Source organism: Helianthus annuus, chromosome 9, assembly GCF_002127325.2.
Source record: "Helianthus annuus cultivar XRQ/B chromosome 9, HanXRQr2.0-SUNRISE, whole genome shotgun sequence".
Lineage (NCBI taxonomy): Eukaryota > Viridiplantae > Streptophyta > Magnoliopsida > Asterales > Asteraceae > Helianthus > Helianthus annuus.
The window spans coordinates 5683530-5704862 of record NC_035441.2 but is presented as its reverse complement, the minus strand read 5'-3'; the positions used below and the strand labels follow the sequence as shown (position 1 = coordinate 5704862).

General features: G+C 38.4%; 3 protein-coding genes and 1 non-coding gene across 4 annotated transcripts; 1 reads left to right on the top strand and 3 right to left on the bottom strand.

Annotated features, from left to right (window-relative positions):
* Nucleotides 1-1796: 1796 nt before the first annotated feature.
* Nucleotides 1797-1903, bottom strand: LOC118482570. Its single transcript, XR_004868602.1, has one exon. It is a non-coding gene; the product is annotated as a small nucleolar RNA R71 (small nucleolar RNA).
* Nucleotides 1904-9437: 7534 nt separating this feature from the next.
* Nucleotides 9438-10043, bottom strand: LOC118481647. Its single transcript, XM_035976808.1, has one exon. The coding sequence runs from the start codon at nt 10041-10043 to the stop codon at nt 9438-9440; it is 606 nt and encodes a 201-aa protein (XP_035832701.1).
* On the bottom strand, nt 10043-11990 carry LOC118481646. Its single transcript, XM_035976807.1, has 2 exons — nt 10938-11990; nt 10043-10564 (listed from the first exon to the last, which is right to left on the bottom strand). The coding sequence occupies exons 1-2, from the start codon at nt 11988-11990 to the stop codon at nt 10043-10045; spliced, it is 1575 nt and encodes a 524-aa protein (XP_035832700.1).
* A 1938-nt stretch (nt 11991-13928) lies between these two features.
* LOC118481926 (hyoscyamine 6-dioxygenase-like) lies at nt 13929-15745 on the top strand. The gene is made up of 4 exons (XM_035977256.1): nt 13929-14141; nt 14325-14566; nt 14667-14982; nt 15501-15745. Exons 1-4 carry the CDS (start codon nt 13944-13946, stop codon nt 15738-15740), a joined length of 996 nt encoding a protein of 331 aa, XP_035833149.1. The 5' UTR covers nt 13929-13943; the 3' UTR covers nt 15741-15745.
* Nucleotides 15746-21333: the final 5588 nt, after the last annotated feature.

Genomic DNA, 21333 nt, shown 5'->3' with positions numbered 1-21333 from the left:
TATGTTGAAGGTGATCTTTCCTTATCGTTTGTCCGTGGTGTCTTGGCATTATTTTACTGTCTATATAAAATAAAAGATTTTCACCATTCATATCTCCACGGTCTATATGGAGGTATGTTGGCTACCTGGTCGGGGGTTAAGGGAACGGTTTGGTAAGGGTCTTGCCCTTGTTCAGCGTTTAGAGGTCCTGCAAGGGACCTGGGTCAAATTTAGTAGGATGTCCTTCAATGCCCATAGGTATTGGATGGCGGGGATCCAAACTCTTTGACCCCCTCATAAGTTAACGACTATTAATACTATAACCCGGCTATTTAGGACTGTATCCATGCTGACTCAGACTACTTAGCCGAGGGTAACATCACCGCCAAAAGCGGGGCCTACCATAATTTGCATTAATAACTTAATTCATTATCTTCCAATAATCCAACCCTTTAGGATTGTATCCTTGCTGACTCAAACTACTGGGTTGAGGGTAACGTCGCCTTCAAAAGAGGGGCCTACTACAATAACTAAGATAATCTCTTAAACAAGTGCAAAAGTGCGAAAATAATCAAAGGTTATACTAATACACGAGTCGGATCCAAGTGATTCATCTTGTCTATCTGTTTTTATTTTATTTTTATTTTTCAGCATTTAGTTAGTTTTTATTTTCTTAGTTTAAAAACATTTTCTAACTTTTTGATTTGATTAGACGTTGAGGATAAACCGGTACTAAAAGCTCTTGTGTCCTTGGACGACCTCGGTATCTTACCAACACTATACTACGTCCACGATGGGTGCACTTGCCCATATGTGTGTTTAGTGTTAGTAAATATCGTGTTTTATAAATTTAAAACTTGGCTAAAGGTGTAAAAAGGGCTTAATTATATATCTAAATTATATATACACTACACACGCATCAAGTTTTTTTTGGCGCCGTTGCCGGGGACACAAGGATTTTAAGAAAGTTAGGAATCAACGACCTAATCATATTTTTATTTTTCTTTTTAATTTTTTAGGATTTTCTTAGTTTTTTCAGCTTCTGCAGAGCTCGGCACGGGCCGTGCCTGGTCGGACACGGGCCGTGCCCAGCATCGTTACTGGCAGTTTTTAGTTTTCCAAGTTACAGAAGGCTGACCACGGGGCCGTGTTGGTGCAACACGGGGTCGTGTCCAACTTCCAGTAACTGGGATCTGGAAAACAATCATTGTAACTCCGACCACGGGCCGTGTTCGCTGAACACGGGGCCGTGGTGAACCTTCTGACCAGCATTCTTTTCTGTTTTTATTGCATGACTTGGAACCAGACGCCAATCTTACATAGTGTATGAGCTCCAGTTCTAATAGGGACATAAAAGAACCTCTAGAAGAACCCGAACGCTTTCTCAGAAAAAGACTAAAAGTTAAAACCAAGAGAAAGTTTCGGGTGATCTACCTCCAATGGCGGACCAACGTACCCTCATGGATTACCTACGACCCACCGTAGGTAACCTAGGCGCTGCTATCAATGCACCGAATGTTGAAGCTAATAACTTCGAACTTCGACCGCACTTGATACAAATGCTCCAAAACTCCGCAACCTTCCATGGGCTTGCGGACGAGGATCCCCATCTACATATTACTAATTTCTTAGAAATATGTGATACCTTTCGGATCAATGGAGCATCAAATGACGCCATCCGCCTCCGAATGTTTCCTTTCTCACTAAAAGACCGAGCGAAAGCTTGGCTCAACGCCCTCCCAGCTAGATCGGTAAACACCTGGGATGAACTAGCCCAAAAATTTCTATATAAGTATTTCCCTCCCGCTAAAACGGCTAAATTAATGACTGAAATTAATACATATTCACAAGAGGACGGGGAATCCTTATATGAAACTTGGGAAAGGTTCAAGGAGTTATTACGCAAGTGTCCACATCATGGCCTTGCGATATGGCAACAAGTATCCACTTTCTATAATGGACTGTTGCCACACACAAGGCAGACACTTGATTCTAGCTCCGGGGGACTTTTAGGTAATCGACGCCCGCATGAAATATATAACCAAATTGAGGAAATTGCTCAAACCAATTTTCAATGGCACACCCCCCGAGGCAATAAATCTATTGCCCCGGGCGCCCATAAGGTCGATGAAAGCACTTCTTTACAAGCCCAAATCGAGGCCCTTTCTTCAAAAATAAAAAAAATTAGAAATGACAAAAACAGTCTCGGTTATGGCTTGTGAAGGGTGTGGTGGGCCACATGAAAATTGGAGTTGTATGAAAGAAACGGACGATCAACAAGAATCGGTAAGCTACATTGATAATAGACCTAGGCCGTCGGGTCCTCCAACGGGAACTTACAACCAAGGATGGCGAAACCACCCAAACCTTGGTTGGAAAGAACCCGGCAATAGTAGTAACCAACAAACCCAACGAACAAACTTTCAACAACCAAGAAATGAGTCGCAAAATTTCACTCAACAACAAAGTGGACGAGAAAGGCTTGAAGATACTGTATCTCGCCTCATCTCCGACACTGAAAAGAAAAACTCGGAAAGATTTCTACAATTAGAATCAAATTTTAGAAATCAACAAGCTAGTATTCAAAACATAGAAAAACAATTAAATCAAATAGCTCAAAATTTTGCCGAGAGACCGTAAGGCGCATTACCTAGCAATACCGAAACAAACCAAAAAGCGCAAGTTCATCTCATCACGCTACGAAACCGCACCGTAGGGCCTGCAGAAGCGCCGCCGCCGACAGAAGAAACGGTATCCACACCTCTGCAGGAAAAGAACTCCCCTCCGTCACCAGAGCCTACCAAGGCTCCTCGAGTTCCGTACCCTGGTAGGTTAATCCGTCAAAAGACCAATGAGCAATTCGCGAAGTTCGAAAGTTTGTTAAAGCAATTGCATGTCAATATTCCTTTTATTGAGGTCCTAACCCAAATGCCCAAATACTCAAAGTTCATGAGGGACTTCCTCACTCATAAAAAGAAAATTGAAAATTTGCAATTAGTCAATTTAGGCGAAGAATGCTCAGCCCTCGTACTCAATAAACTTCCCCAAAAGAAAATCGATCCCGGAAGCTTCACAATTCCCTGCTCAATCGGGGAGTCCCCCGTTCGTAATACACTAGCCGACCTTGGGGCTAGCATTAACCTCATGCCCTCATCAATGTTTAAAAGATTCGGCCTAGGAACAACGAGTCCTACAAAAATGAGCATACAACTTGCTGATCGATCCGTCAAATTCCCGCAAGGTGTCATTGAAAATGTCTTGGTAAAGGTAAGCAAATTCGTCTACCCAGCCGACTTTGTCATACTCGATATGGAGGAAGACACCGAGGTCCCCCTCATACTAGGGAGACCATTTCTTGCCACCGCACAAGCGGTGGTAGATATGAATGACGGAACACTCACTTTGAGGTATGGGGATGATGAAGTAAAATTCGGAGTTGGGAAGAGAATAGAGGACGACGACCCGGTCAACTACATGAAGGTTATTGATTCGAGTTTGGATGCTGCTCTCCGACGGTGTAACATGGGACGCCAAGCATCCCACTCAGAAAATATATAACCTCACATTGGGTCTAGCCAAGGACCTTTATAAACGTGGCGCGCCACGGAGGCATTCCGCGGAACTATCCTTAGTTTAGTTTAATCTTTTAGTTTTAATTTGCAGGAATAAAACACACTCGTGGTGGTAATGGATGAAAAAGGGAACGAGAAAAATGGCCCCATGCACAAGAACGAGGCAACCCGACACAAATCTCCATTACAGAAGGCTCAACACGGGCCGTGCTCAACCAACACGGCCCCGTGTTAAGCCACCTGTAGAAAAAACGCCCAGTTCAGGTAACTGGACACGGGCCGTGTTCACTAGACACGCCCCCGTGTCCAAGCTTCTGTCTCATTTCTTTAATTTCTGTTACTGGCACCTGAACACGGGGCCGTGTCCGGTCCCCACGGGGCCGTGTCCAGACTGCCAGTAACATAAATCTTTGCTTTTTAACACCACATTACACATCCAATCAACCTAAAAATTTATTTTTGGGACACATTGAGGACAATGTGTAATTTAAGTGTGGGGGGAAGCTAAAACCTTGAAATTTTGCAAGTCCTAACAACAAGCCTTACACAAAACTCTATTGGAACCGCTAAACACCCCAAATTTAAAAAAAAAAATTCATTTTTTTTTACTTGTCTAAAGTTTAAGTTAGGAATCCCAAGATTAATAAGGTTATATTTTTATAAATTTTACAACCGAGAGCGTCGTGATAACAAGAACCAACATAAGAAAATTATGAAATGGCATAACAAATCTAGTTAAAATTTGATTATATATACTTGATCACATTAAAAACCCATTCCCACAAAAGTGAGTTTTGAGCCTTTATTGAGCATACAAATTTACATCCTTAGACTAAATGCTCATTTTTCGTTTCTTGTGTGAATAGCCGCTTGGTTCTTACAACTCTAGAACTTGCCACGACGATTCATTCCCGGTCCTTACCAACTTAAACCCAAGTAAGTAAATGATGGAGGCATTAGGACTAACCATTTTTTCTACACCATTATTTTTCAATTTTTTTTACCACCTACCCAAAATCCCCCTAGTTAACCCCTTTGAGCCTAAACCTATCGTTTCTTTACCCTAAACCCTTTTTACCCACCAAAAACCCTTTTTATTTTTCACCCTTTATTTTAGTAACAAGCTCGGTTTTCGCAAGCTCGTTCTTTTAAGTGACTTAAAAAAAATGATGATGAAGTTAAAAACAAACAAAGCTATGCAAACAAAAGCTTGTTTGGAGAAATACTTCAAAATAAAAAGTCACTAAAAACAAAGTGTTTTACAAAAAACCGATGCTTTTTACGCTTTTCGCCCTTTTTCTAACCACTAACCCAACCACCCACCTTTAGCCCAAGCCTAACCCTTCACCCGAAAAAATCCTCTTGATATTTACAAAGGTATAAAGTTAAAAAGGAGGAGGATTGATTGCTTGGCAAGCCTATGGTAGGCGTAAGTTCCATGCCGCTCTCGAGTGATTCACTAAAAATACACCTTCGGCCGAGTGTTGAGTGATTTCTCCCGTGAGGTATGTGAACTTGTATATAAATGAAATTTTAAAAAGGCATGTTATGCCCAAATAAGTAATTTATCTTATGAAACGTTCTAAATAAATCATAACGAATAGGATTGTAAATAAATAAAAATAAAACCCAAAAAAATTCTTGGATTCCCGACACTCTATGACAGGCCAAAAAAAAATCCCTCTCTTCTACCCATTCCATTTGGGAGTGTAAGCCACATTTAAAGAGTTTTGCTTGAGTACAAGCAAAAGTTCAAGTGTGGGGGTATTTGATGTGTGTAAAATGCAACATATAAACTACATCAAATAAAGCATAAAACTAACCATTTTTAAGTACTAATGTTGGAAAAAGAGTGTTTTTGTCTTCCTTTTGTATTTTCAGGATGAAATGAGCTCAAATTCACAAAAGAAGCAAAAAGACAGCTAATTCTAACATAAATACAAGAAAAGGAACAAAAGTAGATTGCCCGAACCCTCAACGGCATCCTCCCAAGCAAAGAAAAGAAAATAGAAGCCTGAACACGCCCCGTGCTCAGCCAGCACGGGGCCGTGCCCAAGAAGCAGCAGAAAAGACAAACCTGTAGAAGCTTCTATTGCCCACCACGGGGCCGTGTCCAGTGAGCACGGGGGCGTGGCGAAAGTACAGCAGGCGCATTAATTGTAATTGCGAATTACAATTAATGAAGAGAGAGAGTGTCAGACGGGCACGGGGGCGTGTCCAGCGGACACGGGGCCGTGCCCAGCCTTCTGTTCAGCCTATAAATAGGAGTGCTTGGTTTCATTCCATCTCATCCCTTGGCACACCACCTCTCTCACACTTCATCCACCACACACCACCACCATAACACCATCATCCACCACCATAACACCATCATCCACCACCATCATCCATTGTCCATCGTAGAGTGTGTGAGTCGTCTCGGGATCCAAGATTGATAGTAAGAGTTCTTGACAATCAAGGCCATGTTTGCCTAAGTCTCTTACATCACTTGGTGAAGACAAGTGTTTAGTATAATACTTTTTATTTTTAACCTTTTGCACTTTTTATTTGGTTTTGTATTAATGACTTTAATAACTAGTTGCTTATGTTGAAGGTGATCTTTCCTTATCGTTTGTCCGTGGTGTCTTGGCATTATTTTACTGTCTATATAAAATAAAAGATTTTCACCATTCATATCTCCACGGTCTATATGGAGGTATGTTGGCTACCTGGTCGGGGGTTAAGGGAACGGTTTGGTAAGGGTCTTGCCCTTGTTCAGCGTTTAGAGGTCCTGCAAGGGACCTGGGTCAAATTTAGTAGGATCTCCTTCAATGCCCATAGGTATTGGATGGCGGGGATCCAAACTCTTTGACCCCCTCATAAGTTAACTACTATTAATACTATAACCCGGCTATTTAGGACTGTATTCCTGCTGACTCAGACTACTTAGCCGAGGGTAACGTCACCGCCAAAAGCGGGGCCTACCATAATTTGCATTAATAACTTAATTCATTATCTTCCAATAATCCAACCCTTTAGGATTGTATCCTTGCTGACTCAGACTACTGGGTTGAGGGTAACGTCGCCTTCAAAAGAGGGGCCTACTACAATAACTAAGATAATCTCTTAAACAAGTGCAAAAGTGCGAAAATAATCAAAGGTTATACTAATACACGAGTCGGATCCAAGTGATTCAGCTTGTCTATCTATTTTTATTTTATTTTTATTTTTCAGCATTTAGTTAGTTTTTATTTTCTTAGTTTAAAAACATTTTCTAACTTTTTGATTTGATTAGACGTTGAGGATAAACCGGTACTAAAAGCTCTTGTGTCCTTGGACGACCTCGGTATCTTACCAACACTATACTACGTCCACGATGGGTGCACTTGCCCATATGTGTGTTTAGTGTTAGTAAATATCGTGTTTTATAAATTTAAAACTTGGCTAAAGGTGTAAAAAGGGCTTAATTATATATCTAAATTATATATACACTACACACGCATCAGTTTTAATGCAATGACGTATCAAGGTTACGTGCGATGATGTCGAATTAGTATTTGGTATGGAATAAGATTTCAATGATATCGAATTCGATTTCAATGATATCGAATTCTATTTCAATTATTATGCAAATTTACATTTCTGATTTTTTTAATTCAACGATTTTTAGTCTATAGTATCAATTTTTAGTATATGCAATGGTTTTTATTATATGGTATCTCTTTTTTCAATGCATTGAATTAGTATATGGTATCGAACCAGGTTACGTTTGATTTTTGGATCAATTATGGTTGGGTATGTTGCTACATCGAATTATATATTATTATTATTTTTGGATCAATTTGGGCGAATCCATTGATTCTAAATAACTTTATCATATTACTAGCACTTTATTCGTAAATAAAGTCAAAGAGACCTTATAATTATTTTTGGATCAATTATGATAGGTCATTGCATTAAAACGAGTAAGAAATTTAATTTACATAAAAATATATAGCTAGTAGATTTTATTTAAAAAATCTATTTAAAAAAATACTGGTGTAACTAGTAGATTTTATGTTAAATAAGAAATTTAATAAAAATATGAAAATAAAAAAAAATAAATAGATTTTATGTTAATTAAGAGATATAATAAAAAGATGAAAATAAAAAAAATAAATAGATTTTGTAAAATTGATTTAAACTTAAATAAAATTAGGTGTTAGTACCCAAATGTGTTACATTGATAAACTTAAAAAAATGCAGGGGTATTTTAGTCATTTTTTGGTGTTAATACCCAAAGGTGTTACAAAATTGAAACCATAGAACCTAAACCTGTTACAAAAAAAAGTTAGTACCTAAAGGCGAAACTAGCTATAAACCACAGGACCCATTTGTGTAATTAACTCTTAATTATAATAAATTTTGAATAGGTGACGGTTTTACTTGAGTTTAAATTACGTTATAACTTTTTTGTGATTTCAGAATATACCGTCACGAGTGTCTTTTTACCTACATTTTGATGTACAATTCGATCCGTCGCGAAAAGTTATATTTTTATGACTTTTTTTATTTGAAAATGTTAGTTTTTTTGGCGTTTTAAAGTTATACTTTTAACATTGTGTTTACATTTCCATTTACGTTAGTTTAGTTTAACCCGTCACAGAACACGGGTGTAAACCTCTAGTATACTTCTAAATTAAATTGTCTATTCTTCTTGGTGTCACCACTCACAAACCTTGAACTTTCTATAAAACTTTCCTTTTTTTTTTTTTGAAACGAAAACTTCATTAAAAGCTGGCCAACCCGGAAAAAACGGGCGACAAAACAACACAAACCAACTATACAAATTTACACCAATCTTCCCATGAGACATCTATACATTTCGATCTATTCTTAAACCAAAGGAACCCGAGCGTTCTAATCGAGCAAAAAACCTCCTCAACCTTCGGAACTTTGGCACTAAACATTAATTCATTCCTAGCTTTCCAAATCAACCAACAAGCAATAATAACAATGCCCTGATACGCGAGCTGATTCTTCCCTTTCAATCCACAGAAACGATAAGCTTCCACAACATCTTTGAATGAGAATGCCACCAGGAAGGGAACATTGCACCAAGTACTAACCTTCGACCAAATCGCCGTAGCAAAACTACATGCCGTAAATATGTGGGCCGCCGTCTCGTCCCCATACTCACACACCGGGCACACAACATCTGGTACCTGAATGTTCCGTTTGCATAACTCCACTCTCGTAGGAAGTCTTTCCAGCACCGCCCTCCAAGCAAACACATTGCACTTGATTGGTATCCACCTGCACCAATCCCAAACGACCCTACTGATATCACTATTCTCCGGGCTCAAAAGATTATATGCAGACTTCACCGAGAAAACGCCAGAAACATCACTCGTCCACTGTCATTTGTCTCTATCAACGGATAAAGAAGTATCGCGAAGAAGCACGCAGATAGCCGACCATTCCGCCAATTCCACATTACTATCCGGAGGTCTTTTCCAACGCCAAACGGTAGACGGATTAGAGAAGGGGCTGACAATCCGATCACGGACACAACACCTCTTTTCAAGCTCCAACTGAAACAGGTTCGGGAAACAAAACCTCAGCGGCTCCTTGCACAGCCAAGGATCCAGCCAGAAAGCTATTTTCGACCCATCCCCCACGATCCCTTTGACCAAGTGCCAAAACCGATCAAGCCCCCGAAGAGGCCTATCCACAGATTTGACAATACTTTTCCATACACCCCCCAAAGACGCCCTAAGCGGGAGAAAATCCCAGGATCCACAATGCAAGTGAATCGCCGAGATAACATTTACCCACAAAGAATTAACATCGGATTTAAACCTCCACGCCCAATTCAGGAGGAGGGACCTGTTAATGGCTCCAAGCTTACGAATACTAAGACCGCCCCTATCTAACGGGGACGCCACACATTCCCACGAAACCCAACTCATTTTTTATGTCCGATCCTGAACCGCCCCACAAAAACTTCCTCATGATGGCCTCCAGGTGGTTAACAACTCCAACCGGGACTTTATACAGGGAGAAATAGTAGATAGGAAGGCTTTGCAAAACCGATTTTATAAGGGTGACTCTTCCTCCGATCGACAGAACAGAAGCCTTCCAAAGCGCCAACCTAGACTCAAAAGTCTCAATCATCGATCTCCAATTGGATATACGATTCATATTTGCTCCCACCGGTAACCCAAGATACTTGAAAGGCAAAAACTCCGATTTACAACCGATCACCGAAGCCAAAGAGATCAACTCCGAATCGGGAACACCAACACCAAAGATACACGACTTATGGAGTTCAATACGAAGCCCCGAACAAATGTGGAAGCCTCTAAGGATCCTCACCTCATTAGAAACATTGTCCTTGGACCATTCCCCAATAATTAGCGCATCGTCCGCAAAAATAAGATGAGAAAGGATCGGCCCGTTGTTTGGAAGACGAACCCCATTGACAATACCGATCTCACAAGCCTTCTTGAAACAACACGTAAGAGCCTCCATCACAATGAGGAAAAGAAAGGGGGATTAGGGGTCACCTTGCCGCATGCCCTTTTGACAAAATCAAAAGTCGGAGAGCCGTTGACCAAAACCGCCGCTCTAGCTGCAGACAGAATCCCAAAAACCCAATCACACCACAACCGAGGAAATCCCATTTGTGTCATAACCGAGATAACGAAACCCCAGTTGACATTGTCGTATGCTTTCTCAAAGTCCAATTTGAAAAGAAATGCCTTCCTTTTGTTCTTTTTGAGCCAGTTGATAGTTTTGTTAATAATAAGGGGCCCGTCTAAAATAAACTTTCCACTAAGGAAAGCCGATTGATTCTCCGAGATGACCGAGCCAAGAACTTTCTTCAAACGATTAGCAAGGACCTTAGAGACCACTTTATTAATCGCACCAATCAAGCTGATTGGGCGAGACTCATTCAGGCCCGTAGGGTCACGAACTTTCGGAATGAGTGTAATAAATGCCGAAGCACACCCTCTACTAACCGAACCCCTTGAGAAAAAATCGTTCAAGACCTGCAAAAAATCAGCCTTGAAAACATCCCAAAAATACTTTAGAAAATAAAAGTTCAACCCGTCAGGGCCGGGGGCACGATTACTACCGCAGTCCTAAACCGCCTGTTTTAATTCCTCCACACTAAACTCCGTGACCAAACTATCGGCATCCTCCTGACTAAGGGTTTTGAGGTTGTCCAATAAAACCGACGGACGGTCGACCAACTCCTCCTTGAACTTTCCCCGAAAAAACTCGAAAACCTTTTTTTTATCAAGGATCGTTTGGAACACCAAGACCCGTTAATGTGCAACCCATGAATAGAATAGCTTTCCGACAATTAATCATGGTATGAAAAAATTTTGAATTTTCATCTCAGTCTTTGGCCCATTTAACCCGTGAACGTTGTCTCAAATCTTTTGTCTTATTTTCTTCGATTTCTTTAACAAGCTTCACATTTTCCAATAAGACCCACTCCTCATCCTCAAATAAATCCCTATCCTCCATCAATTTCTCCAAATCTTCTATCTCAGTTCTGGCAGTTGATTCTAACTCCCCTTCCTTCTTAAGCAATTCATCCCTCCACTCCTTAATACGCGATCTAATAAATTCAATTTTTTTCAGCAAAAAGAGGTCGGCAGGCCCATCACCAGCAAACGAACTAGCCGCGTCTCTAACCGTCTTCTCAAAACCCGGTCGACCGATCAAAGAGTTAAAAACTCTAAAGGGTTTCGGCCTAAAATTAGACTCCTTAGTGACAAGAATGATGGGACTATGATCAGATAAATGCCTTGGAAGAGCTCTAAGGCAAGCATTCGGCCACAACCCAAAGAAATTCGGGCAAACGAGGACACGGTCAATCTTACTACCTTTCCTTCCTTTATCAGCCCATCTAGTAAATTTCATGTTTTTCATATCATACTCCAACAACCGAGCACTAAAAATAAAAAAAAAATTGAAATTACCGGCACAAGAGGGAATAAAGCGAGTGTTCAGTCTTTCTTCCGGAGTCCGAACCGCATTGAAATCTCCGAGAAGAACCCACAGACCCGTTGAGCCCTCAATAACATCCAGAAGTCGATCCCAAAGAACTTTTTTAGCCTGCACATCTTGAGGAGCATAAATATTCGCAATGTTAATATGCTGGCCAGTACCTTTAATCTTGCCTCTGGTGATAATGAAATTCCTTTCCTTTATCGAATCACTGAAGTCGAACAGATTTTTATCCCACACGCTAACCAAACCGCCCGACAGGCCGCTAGAGTCCACCCACTCCGCACCGACGTCTCTGCAACCCCAGAGCCTTGAGACCGCCTTCTCGTCCATCGCACTACACTTCGTTTCTTGAAACGCCGCAAAACATACCCCAAATTTAACCTTCAGCCCTTTAATCCATCCGGCTTTATCATCCCCACCCAAACCTCTCACGTTAAGAGATAAAAAATTCATTCTTGAACCAAGTTGTAATAGAGTTAATTATGATAATGAAATTCTGATGTCAGCATGTGTTCTAAAATTTCCAAAGTTAGCTGCATCTTTCTCACTACTAGAAAATTGCCAAGTTTGTGACAACCAAATTTGTAGCAAATTTGTCTGAAATTGGCCTTACCCACAAATTTCCTACAAAAAAATTCATAGGAAATAAACTTGTGGGTAACCGGACTAGCTACAAAAATACGACAAAATCTGCTACAAAATTCCTACAAAATCTCTCATCGCAAAATTTATTACAAAATACTGACAAATCGCTCTTCTTGCAAAATTCCGACAATTCTTCCACGTTTTTGCCTTTTTTGTATATTATTTTATGATATTTTATTTTTAAAATTAATAACATTATTAAAAAAATATTCATAATTTTTTATTTTCCCGACAAAATTCCTACAAATTATAAAACGTTCTTGCGACAAAATTCCTACAAATTATAAAACTTTTCTGCGACAAAAATTGTAGGAAAATTGTAAAAAAAATTCGGTTGTGGGAAATTTGTAGGAAACTTTTGTAGGAAAAAATGTAGTTTTCTAGTAGTGTCTCTATTGCATCCAAGTTGTAGTTAATTGAGTTTCATTGAGTTGTCTAAAGCTAAACACTTCCATTTTGATAATCACACTCTATGATACGTCTTAGAATCACTACAATCCGTCTTAGAATGGGATAGCTGGTGTAACGTTAATTTCATAAATTTTCCATAGTAATTGATGATTATATTCATAGTTTCTAGCTCCTTGCTAGGATCTATTTACTATTTATAATATTATCATTTATCACCTTTCATAAAAAAGTTACATCATGACTCATTTAGAATCTAAGCATCTTAGAAGCATAGTTGTAGAGCCTTTTATTTATTTTATTTTATTTACTTTGTTAAACATAGCTCTTAATAGGGCCGTCCTCCATTGTAATTGATCCAGTTAAATGTTAGATTTAGTTGTATATATCACACGTGCCCAAAAGAGATTTCTTTAAGGTTTCTTTCCTCATGTTTGTATTAATTAGGGCCGTCCTCCATTGTAATTGATTCAGTTAAATGTTAGATTTAGTCTCTTTTAAAATTTGTTGCAGGTTTCAACCAATTTGTATTATTGTTCTCCTTTTCATAAAAAAAAAAAAAAAAGAAAAAAACCTTGAGCACTCATCAGTTTATCTTAATCTAAATTTTCCGTCTCATTATTACATTTGCTCAATGAAAATAACACATATCTGTACTAAGGTGTGAATTTTCTACACTACATGAACCTAACATGAATATCACGGGTTGGGATTTGGTTTAGAAAGGTTTTGGTCAGTTTCGAGTCGAACACTCGTGTTCGTGACAACCTTGCGGGTTCACGGAACAACTAGTTTAACCCATTTATTAATTTTTAAATGTGTTTATGTAATAACTGAAACTACTTGGGCATTTTTATGCCAAAATTTCAAGGTTTAAAATTAAAATGGAATATTTTAAACACAATTTCTTCAAAACATAAATATAATCCATAAATCTAACATTTTAAAAAATTAATATCTATGAAAATTTTACTTTTTCTTTTGGTTAAAAGGGTCATTTTCGTGTCAACCCTCAAATACACATGTAGTGCCTACAACGTTATCATCTTCTTAGTGCCTACCAATTGATTCCAATTCTTAATATAGGATTTTACACCCAAATAAGAGATTACGTATCTGGCTAGCATAGATCATTGTGAAACAGCTTTTAATTAACTCTTTCTTGAAATAACAGTTTGAGATATGCACTCATTCTTAAATATGGGACAAGGGAACTTCTCTAATCAGCATATTAGTCATACTTATACGTATACAAATACACATACGTACACGTTTCGCTTTGTGTGTGTGTGTGTATATATGCATGTGTTTGTAACACTTGTGTGATCATGTTATTTTACACTTTTGATTGCTATGGAGATGAAGGAAGACAAAGATGCAAGGTGGTTTGAACTCGAATGTATACCTAAGGATTACATACCATTAGAAGAAAATAGACCACAAAATCTTGATAGTCCTGTTTGTGATTCGATTCCTGTCATAGATCTTGCGAAACCAAATGGAACCGTTGAAGAAATCTTGAAGGGTTCTCAAGAATTCGGTTTTTTTCAGGTAATTATAGCTAGTTGTATAGAATTATAGAACTAAGAATGTAGTTTTAAAAAAAAAAGACATAGTTTTGGTATTAAAAAGGGCTTGTTTTCCTTCTATTTCAATGTATTGGTTATGTGAAATTGAATGAAAAGAAGTAGTTTTGTTTGTAAAGATCAAAAGATATATTCAATTTTGAAACAGGTGATAAATCATGGAATCCCAGAAAAGATATTGATTGATGCATTGAATGTTCTTAAGGAATTCTTTTACATGCAAGGCAAAGATGCACCAACCGGAACCATTCCAGATAAAAAAGGTTATATTTACAATCGTAGCGATTTCGCAAGAGATGGCACACATTTATGGAGGGAAAATCTTAAGCATCCTTGTCATCCATTGGAGAAATGCACTCATCTATGGCCAGATACACCGACTCGTTATCAGTAAGTTTTATTTGATGATCTGCCTCTTGCAGAAATGTAGGGTAAGGATGCGTACATCAGCTTAACTAATTGTATTATTGTGAAACATGCATGCACTCAGGGAGGTAATCGCAGCGTATTTAGTAGAAATACAAAAATTGAGTTCAAGGATTTTAGAGATGATTGGAGAAGGATTAGGACTTGAACAAGGGTACTTTAAAAATACAAGTGAAGTCCAATTATTGTCATCTAATTTCTACCCACCCTGCGTGGACCCGAGTTTAACTTTGGGAATATCACCACACTTTGATACGAGTCTTATAAGCGTCGTTTATCAAGGGGGTTCAACTGGTCTTCAGTTTATTAAGGATGGTGAATGGATCAATGTTGGAGCTAGTCCTAATGCCTTTGTTGTTAACATTGGTAACCAACTTGAGGTATATTTACTTCACTTCATTTTTTTTTCAACAAATAAATTGATTAGGTTGCCCCTGAAGAAATCCATTGAAGAGGTTGTTAAAACTTGAAGTTTTTTTAAAATGTTTAAATAGTTGTTAGTTGTTAATATAATTTTAAGTTGTATTGTTTTTTACATTTGAACCAAAGTTTCATTATAGTGATATAAAGGACACTAACTTTAGCTTATTAGGGATTTAGGGTAGTTTATAAACCTTACTATTCAGGGGCAAAATAATCAATCTATTTGTATGCAGCATACTTCAACTAATGTGTTTTAAATACAAATTTATAGTAGGTCCATTTTGCACAAAATTTTCATTATTTTATCAATATCTAATAGTTTTTGTTTGACCAAACTTATTGAAATTCTTTATGATATGATTAATCTGTTTTTAGTACTTAAAAAGAAGTTACCCAACCAGCTTGACCGTATTATTGTAAACATGGGAATTTAGCCTTATCGGTTAACGGTTGGAGTTCATATTTGTGGATTCAGATAATTAGCAATAGGAAGTTGAAAAGTGTTCGACATCGGGTTGTGACTAGTACACATGCGACAAGACTAAGCATTGCAACCTTTGTGAACCCGTCTCTCGATTGCATCGTTGAACCAGCAAAAGTCTTGGTGAACGAATTGGAACCATCGCTTTATGTAGGTAGTCAATATAAAGATTATGTTCAATGCACCAACGCGTTTGGTGCCTACACTGCTGCCATCCTGAATGCTATGCAATAAGGGAGTTGAACAACAGTTGTTTACACTTAATAGTAAAAATGTATAAGTGATATTGTGGTTTTATTATAAAACTTTGATAATATATAACTATACATAAATAAATAAAGGTTGCTAAATTGGTTGTAACTTTTATTGTGTTTAATTTGTAGCTTATATATGTGTAGTGTTCACTTGTTGTCTTCTTATACCCCTATAAAAGATCAAATCAATATCTTTGTGTTTTTTTTCTTTAATTTCGTTTGTTTTTTAAGAAAGTTAGAAGATAATGTTTTTTTTTATAAAGTTCAAATGTAACACTTTTAAGACTTTTAAAAAGGAAGAATGTTTTTTGAAAGTTAAAATAGTGTAGTTTTTAATTCACTAGGGCTTAGAAAAAAAAAAAAAAAAAAAAAACTTTTTAAAAACCGGAAAATTAGAAAAAAACAAAAGGCTTTTTTTTCTAAAACATTATACTTGTATATGTCTTATGTCAAAGATGGTAGTGATTAAATGAAAAAAGTTAGTGTTGTGCTAAACGTACTCTTTCTCAACTTTTACTGAATGTACCACTTGTCAAATAAGTCATCTAGGTCCTGATTCGGGGATATTGAACACAACGTGATTTCTTGTTTCGGATGGCGTAGCGAGTGCGGAATCCAAACTACACCATAAACCGAGCGAGAGAGTGAACAATACGCAAAGATATAAATGATTAATGATTCCATGTATTGATTTCGACAAAGTTTCGTTACAAATTATGAACATATATAGCAATCCGATACTCTCTCTCTCTCCACACTTTCTCTAGCTCATATCTACAAATGACAATCGAAGACTATTTATACTAACACAACACTTACACTATTGATAGTGAATATTTTCAATCGATAGTCACTTAATATAGCGACGGTCTCCTTTGATGACGACATGAATATTATCGACAGTTTATGTTGATATGTATATAATCGATAGTGGCATCCACGGTTTCAAAAAGAAACTTGATGATGTCATCATTATCCAATTGTGCAATTGTGTCGCTCTCGTATCCTCGTTATTTGTATCTTGTTCTCCGAGTCACACGACTCAGGAACATCGTTGACTTCGGTCGCGAACCGAACCGACACTAGCTACATCCACACAAAAGTGTATCAACAAGTCCTTAGATCTCGGTTGCGTCAGCCTCTGTTGAGTCCTCAGATCCTAGATCCTGGTGGATAGTCAACAAGCCTCGTCAACATTGTGAAGGTCCAACTTCATTGTCCTACAAAAGAGAACACCGTTAGCCTCGCCACGGAGGACCCGGGGGAGGGGGGTCCGTGACCAAGCTCCGGCGTGAGAATAAGTAAACTTGCCGGAGAAGTGAGAAGCTTATTCCGATGAGTGTACGATCGTCGGAATATTCTCTTTGGTGTGAATCCTGGATAATGTGGGTTAATAGGGTCCGAGGTTGTCGGAATAAATGAAGTGTTGGTATATTTAATGAGAAGGGTACTTGAATGCTTATCCCCCTTGGGAGCATTACCGAGATCATCTAACGGTCTTACAGTGGCTCTGAGGGCTCAGACACGTGTCAGACCCCCAACGGTTGGATCTGCCGCTTCATTAATGAGGACAGCTGCATTGTACTCTTTTATCGGCAATGAAGCCTTCTCTCTCCGTCAGACATTTAATGAGAGCAGAGATTTCCTATCATCTCTCTTTCTCATCTTTTCCGTTTATTATTTTTAGGAGAAGAAGTCTGGTTTGGGCTTTACAAGTCGGCCCAAGTGACAGGAGCCCAAGACAGGTTCACCGGGTAACCAGTGGGCCTCGTCGTCAGCCTCTATGCCATATGCCAACTGACGTATCGTGGATGTGCATTTCTGAATCGGAGAAAGACCCTGTCTACCAAACGCATCTGTTCTTTGTGAAAAGTATGGATAATTGGAAGACAAGTCATTTACAATTCTAAAGAAAAGTAACCGCCGCATCCAGAACCGACGTCTAAAGTGGACATCATGAACACTGGTATTGGAGCAACGTAGTTGCTTCATATAAAATGTACCTCATTCCACCCATTCTTTTTCGTCTAAACATCAGCACCTGCTTCGATACCTGACAGATGATGAAATGTCAGGTACATGTTTTTGATGTCGTCGCACACTAATTCCTCGTACTGCTTTACGGCGATTTGCATGAACTGATTGTTAAGAACTTTGGGATAAAAAAAATAGGAATTGAAGATGGAGGTGTAATTGTGTGGTTTCTTCATCACTGGAGCTGCATGTGTCTAAAAGAGCACGTGAAGGTAGATGTGGTATGGTTTCTACGTCACTCAAGCCCATTGTGTTTGAAAAGGAATGTAAAATTGGTAAATTGGAACTGGATGCACAGTGTTTGTTTTAGTGAGATATGTATGTAAAAGTGTGTGTATATATAATGGGTTGGTTAAATTTCAAGTTAATTTGTTTATTTTTTTAAGAAAATAACCATTGTTTTTAAGTGTTAAACTATCAAAAGGGAGCCACATTTGGGGTACGTATAGAGTCCGCTTGAGCGGACCACACCACTCAAGTCCATCACCTTCAACGCATGTGTGAGTCCGAAAGTGGAGTCTGGAAAACTAGACAGGGTCCAATCCCCCTACCCCATGATGATGCTCTAACATTTGGATATCATAGCACCATCCACAATAAGAAAACTGAAAAACACCTAAAACCGCGCAAAATCATGTCATACTAGAAAAAAAACTTACTTTATAAACACCCAAACTTCACCTAATAAGAAAACCCAAAAATACACATAGACATTGCCACATCATCACCACTTTTTTAAAACACTTATCTTTCTATATATTTTATAGAGTAAACTGCCATTTTGGTCCCTGAGGTTTGGTCACTTTTGTCACTGTAGTCCAAATTTGAAACATTTTTACATCTGGGTCCCTGTGGTTTCACTTTTATTGCCGTTTTGGTCCACCCACCACAACCACACTTCTTCTTCCTCCTTTCTCATATCTCTCATGCATAACAATTCTTATAGTCCCAAATCAAACACAAATCAGTTTTTGTTAATAATTAGTATGGGGCTTTTGTTTAATGAGTATTAGCGAACAAATTCCATGTAAGTCACGTACCTAGGGAGCTCGAAAAGGCTGGATTGAGAAGCTGGTCGGAGTTGAAATTTTCCGTCGGTCAGAGAAAGCGACAGGGAGAATTGAAGTGAAAGTGATGTTGACGGAACCTGATGAACGATTGTTTTGTTTTACATTGAAACTTTGTTTTTTGGATTCTTTTTAACCGATAAATCTTGACCACTTGTGTTGATTTTGTGAAACGTTTATTATATTTGAATTGTTTATTGTTTATCAAGCGTATTGGCAATTTCCTTGCATTACTAGCGGGTTGGTAAATTGGTGGGTAATTGGTATAATAAATCGGGTTATTAGGTTGCATGGTGAGTCTTAAAAACTATCCCTAATAATTAATCAAAATCATTAATTCCAAGGCCATGTCTATGTGGTGTTATGAATCTGTAAACGGGTTTTCATGTTAAAACGGGCAATCGGGATTCCCGGTGGAGGTTACTTTTTCTCATCTTGATCACAACTTTCTTAATTAGTTTTTGTGTTTTTGAAATCAATTAATCAAACCCCCAAATTAGATAATTTTAGTTTTTTGTTAAAGTCTTCTACACTAACAATAAATTCCCCGTTTACGATATCTACTTAGTTTAATTAGGTTTTTGCATGACCCTTACGACAGTCATCATCCCACTCCGCCTTTTTTTGCGCCGCATCACTTTACTGACAGTTGCTGACGTGGCAACCACATGGTGTTTCACGCCCCCTTTTGTTCTTATCATAGTTATAAATCAAAACATTTATTTTGCAAAGATTACCCTCATTCCATCCATGCCCAAATCCTTTGATACCGTACCCAATATACAACAGTAACAACCGTACCCAGTATATCCCACCAATAGCAGAGCTAGAGGTAGGGTCAGGGAAGGGTAAGATGTAGGCAAACCTTATCTCTATCCTTTGGGGGTAGAGAGACTACTTCCAGAAAGACCCTCGGCTCAAAAACAAAAGCATGCGAACAAACAAACGTGAAACAAACAGAAAAGACGGGTACCATAGTGAAATAAAACTACCAAATATCAACAGGAGTGAGCACATACTACATAATATTTATAGCATCATAAAACAACCAATGCACATGTTACCGAAAGAAAATCATATGTTAAATCCCCCTTAACCCAAAGACTAGGCTACCTATACGTCATCCCTTAATAGTCCTTAATCTTTATCCTATGTCTCCACGAATCCCTATCATGGATCATGTACTCAAAGAGATGCAACTCGATCAAATCATGTCTAATCCGCTCCTCCCAAGTTAATTTAGGTCTGCCTCTACTTCTCCCCTCCACAATGAAGTTTTCCACTGCTTTAACTGGCGTTGTTGTAACACCCCGTGTTTTCGAATGTCAAAGTCAAAGTCAACTTTGACTTTCTTTGACTATAGATAGTCTATATTATGTTTTGGTTGTATTTTGTGGAGTAAGTGTTGTAATCAAAAAGAATCGAAGTAATCGAATGTTTAATCAATGCTACCGATTTACGACTGTGAATAGTAGGAAGTAACAATGCGATAAAGTTAATCAATCAATAATCAAGCTAATCGATTCATCAACCAAGCTCGAGACTCAAATTATGTGAACTCTGGTATTGTATTACGTGTGTGTGTGTGTGTGTGCCTTATGTGTTACTTGTGCGTGTTTACTTATATGATTGGTGTGGTATTCAAGCAAATCAATCGAAAATCAAATCGAAGCTCGAAAAGCAATCGAACTCAATCAAAACTGACAACGAAACGTGAAATGTAGATGCTTGTATGTAGATATAGTGATTGGGACTGAAAGTAATTTGACTAGGAACTCTATCGTATTCATATTATCGTCCCTCGAAACCGAAACATCGAAAATCATCGCGAAATACTCAAAATGGGTCGCGGATCGAACAGGAGGCATCCTGATCGAACAGGCTAGCCGATCGGCTAGCATCTTCCTAGCCGATCGAGCAGCTCATTCGATCGGAGCTCCTGGCCGATCGGCTGCCACTTTACTCTTTTGGAGCCTATAAATAGGGCTGTCATTGTCACACTTTCTATTTTTGGAAAGCTCTGACCGAACCAGCCTTCTTCTTCACCTTTTCTCAGATTTCTCTCAACTCCGGTAAGTTTTCACTCTAATTCTTGTACGTTTTTGATCATTGCATGGTTCTAAACCTTTCTATCTTTCAAAACTTGATTTCTAACCATGAAATCACCAAGATCTAAGTGTTCTTGGGTGATGTCATCATGGTGTTCTTGAAGAACACCAAACTTTGGCCTCATTCAACTATGAATAGCTTAGATCTGACCGGTTTCCACATAAACGAACTAAGATTTGTAAGGATCTTAACATTTTTATGAATAATTTCCAACTTTCTTCAACCTTTTACACTCGAAACCTTAAAACCGGTAGAAACGGAGCTTGAACTGGCTAACTAATCGTTCTAACAGTTAAGAGGTTCAAGATTCGGATTCTATATACAAGGTTCACCGACGATGGGTTAAACTCTAAACCAACGTTC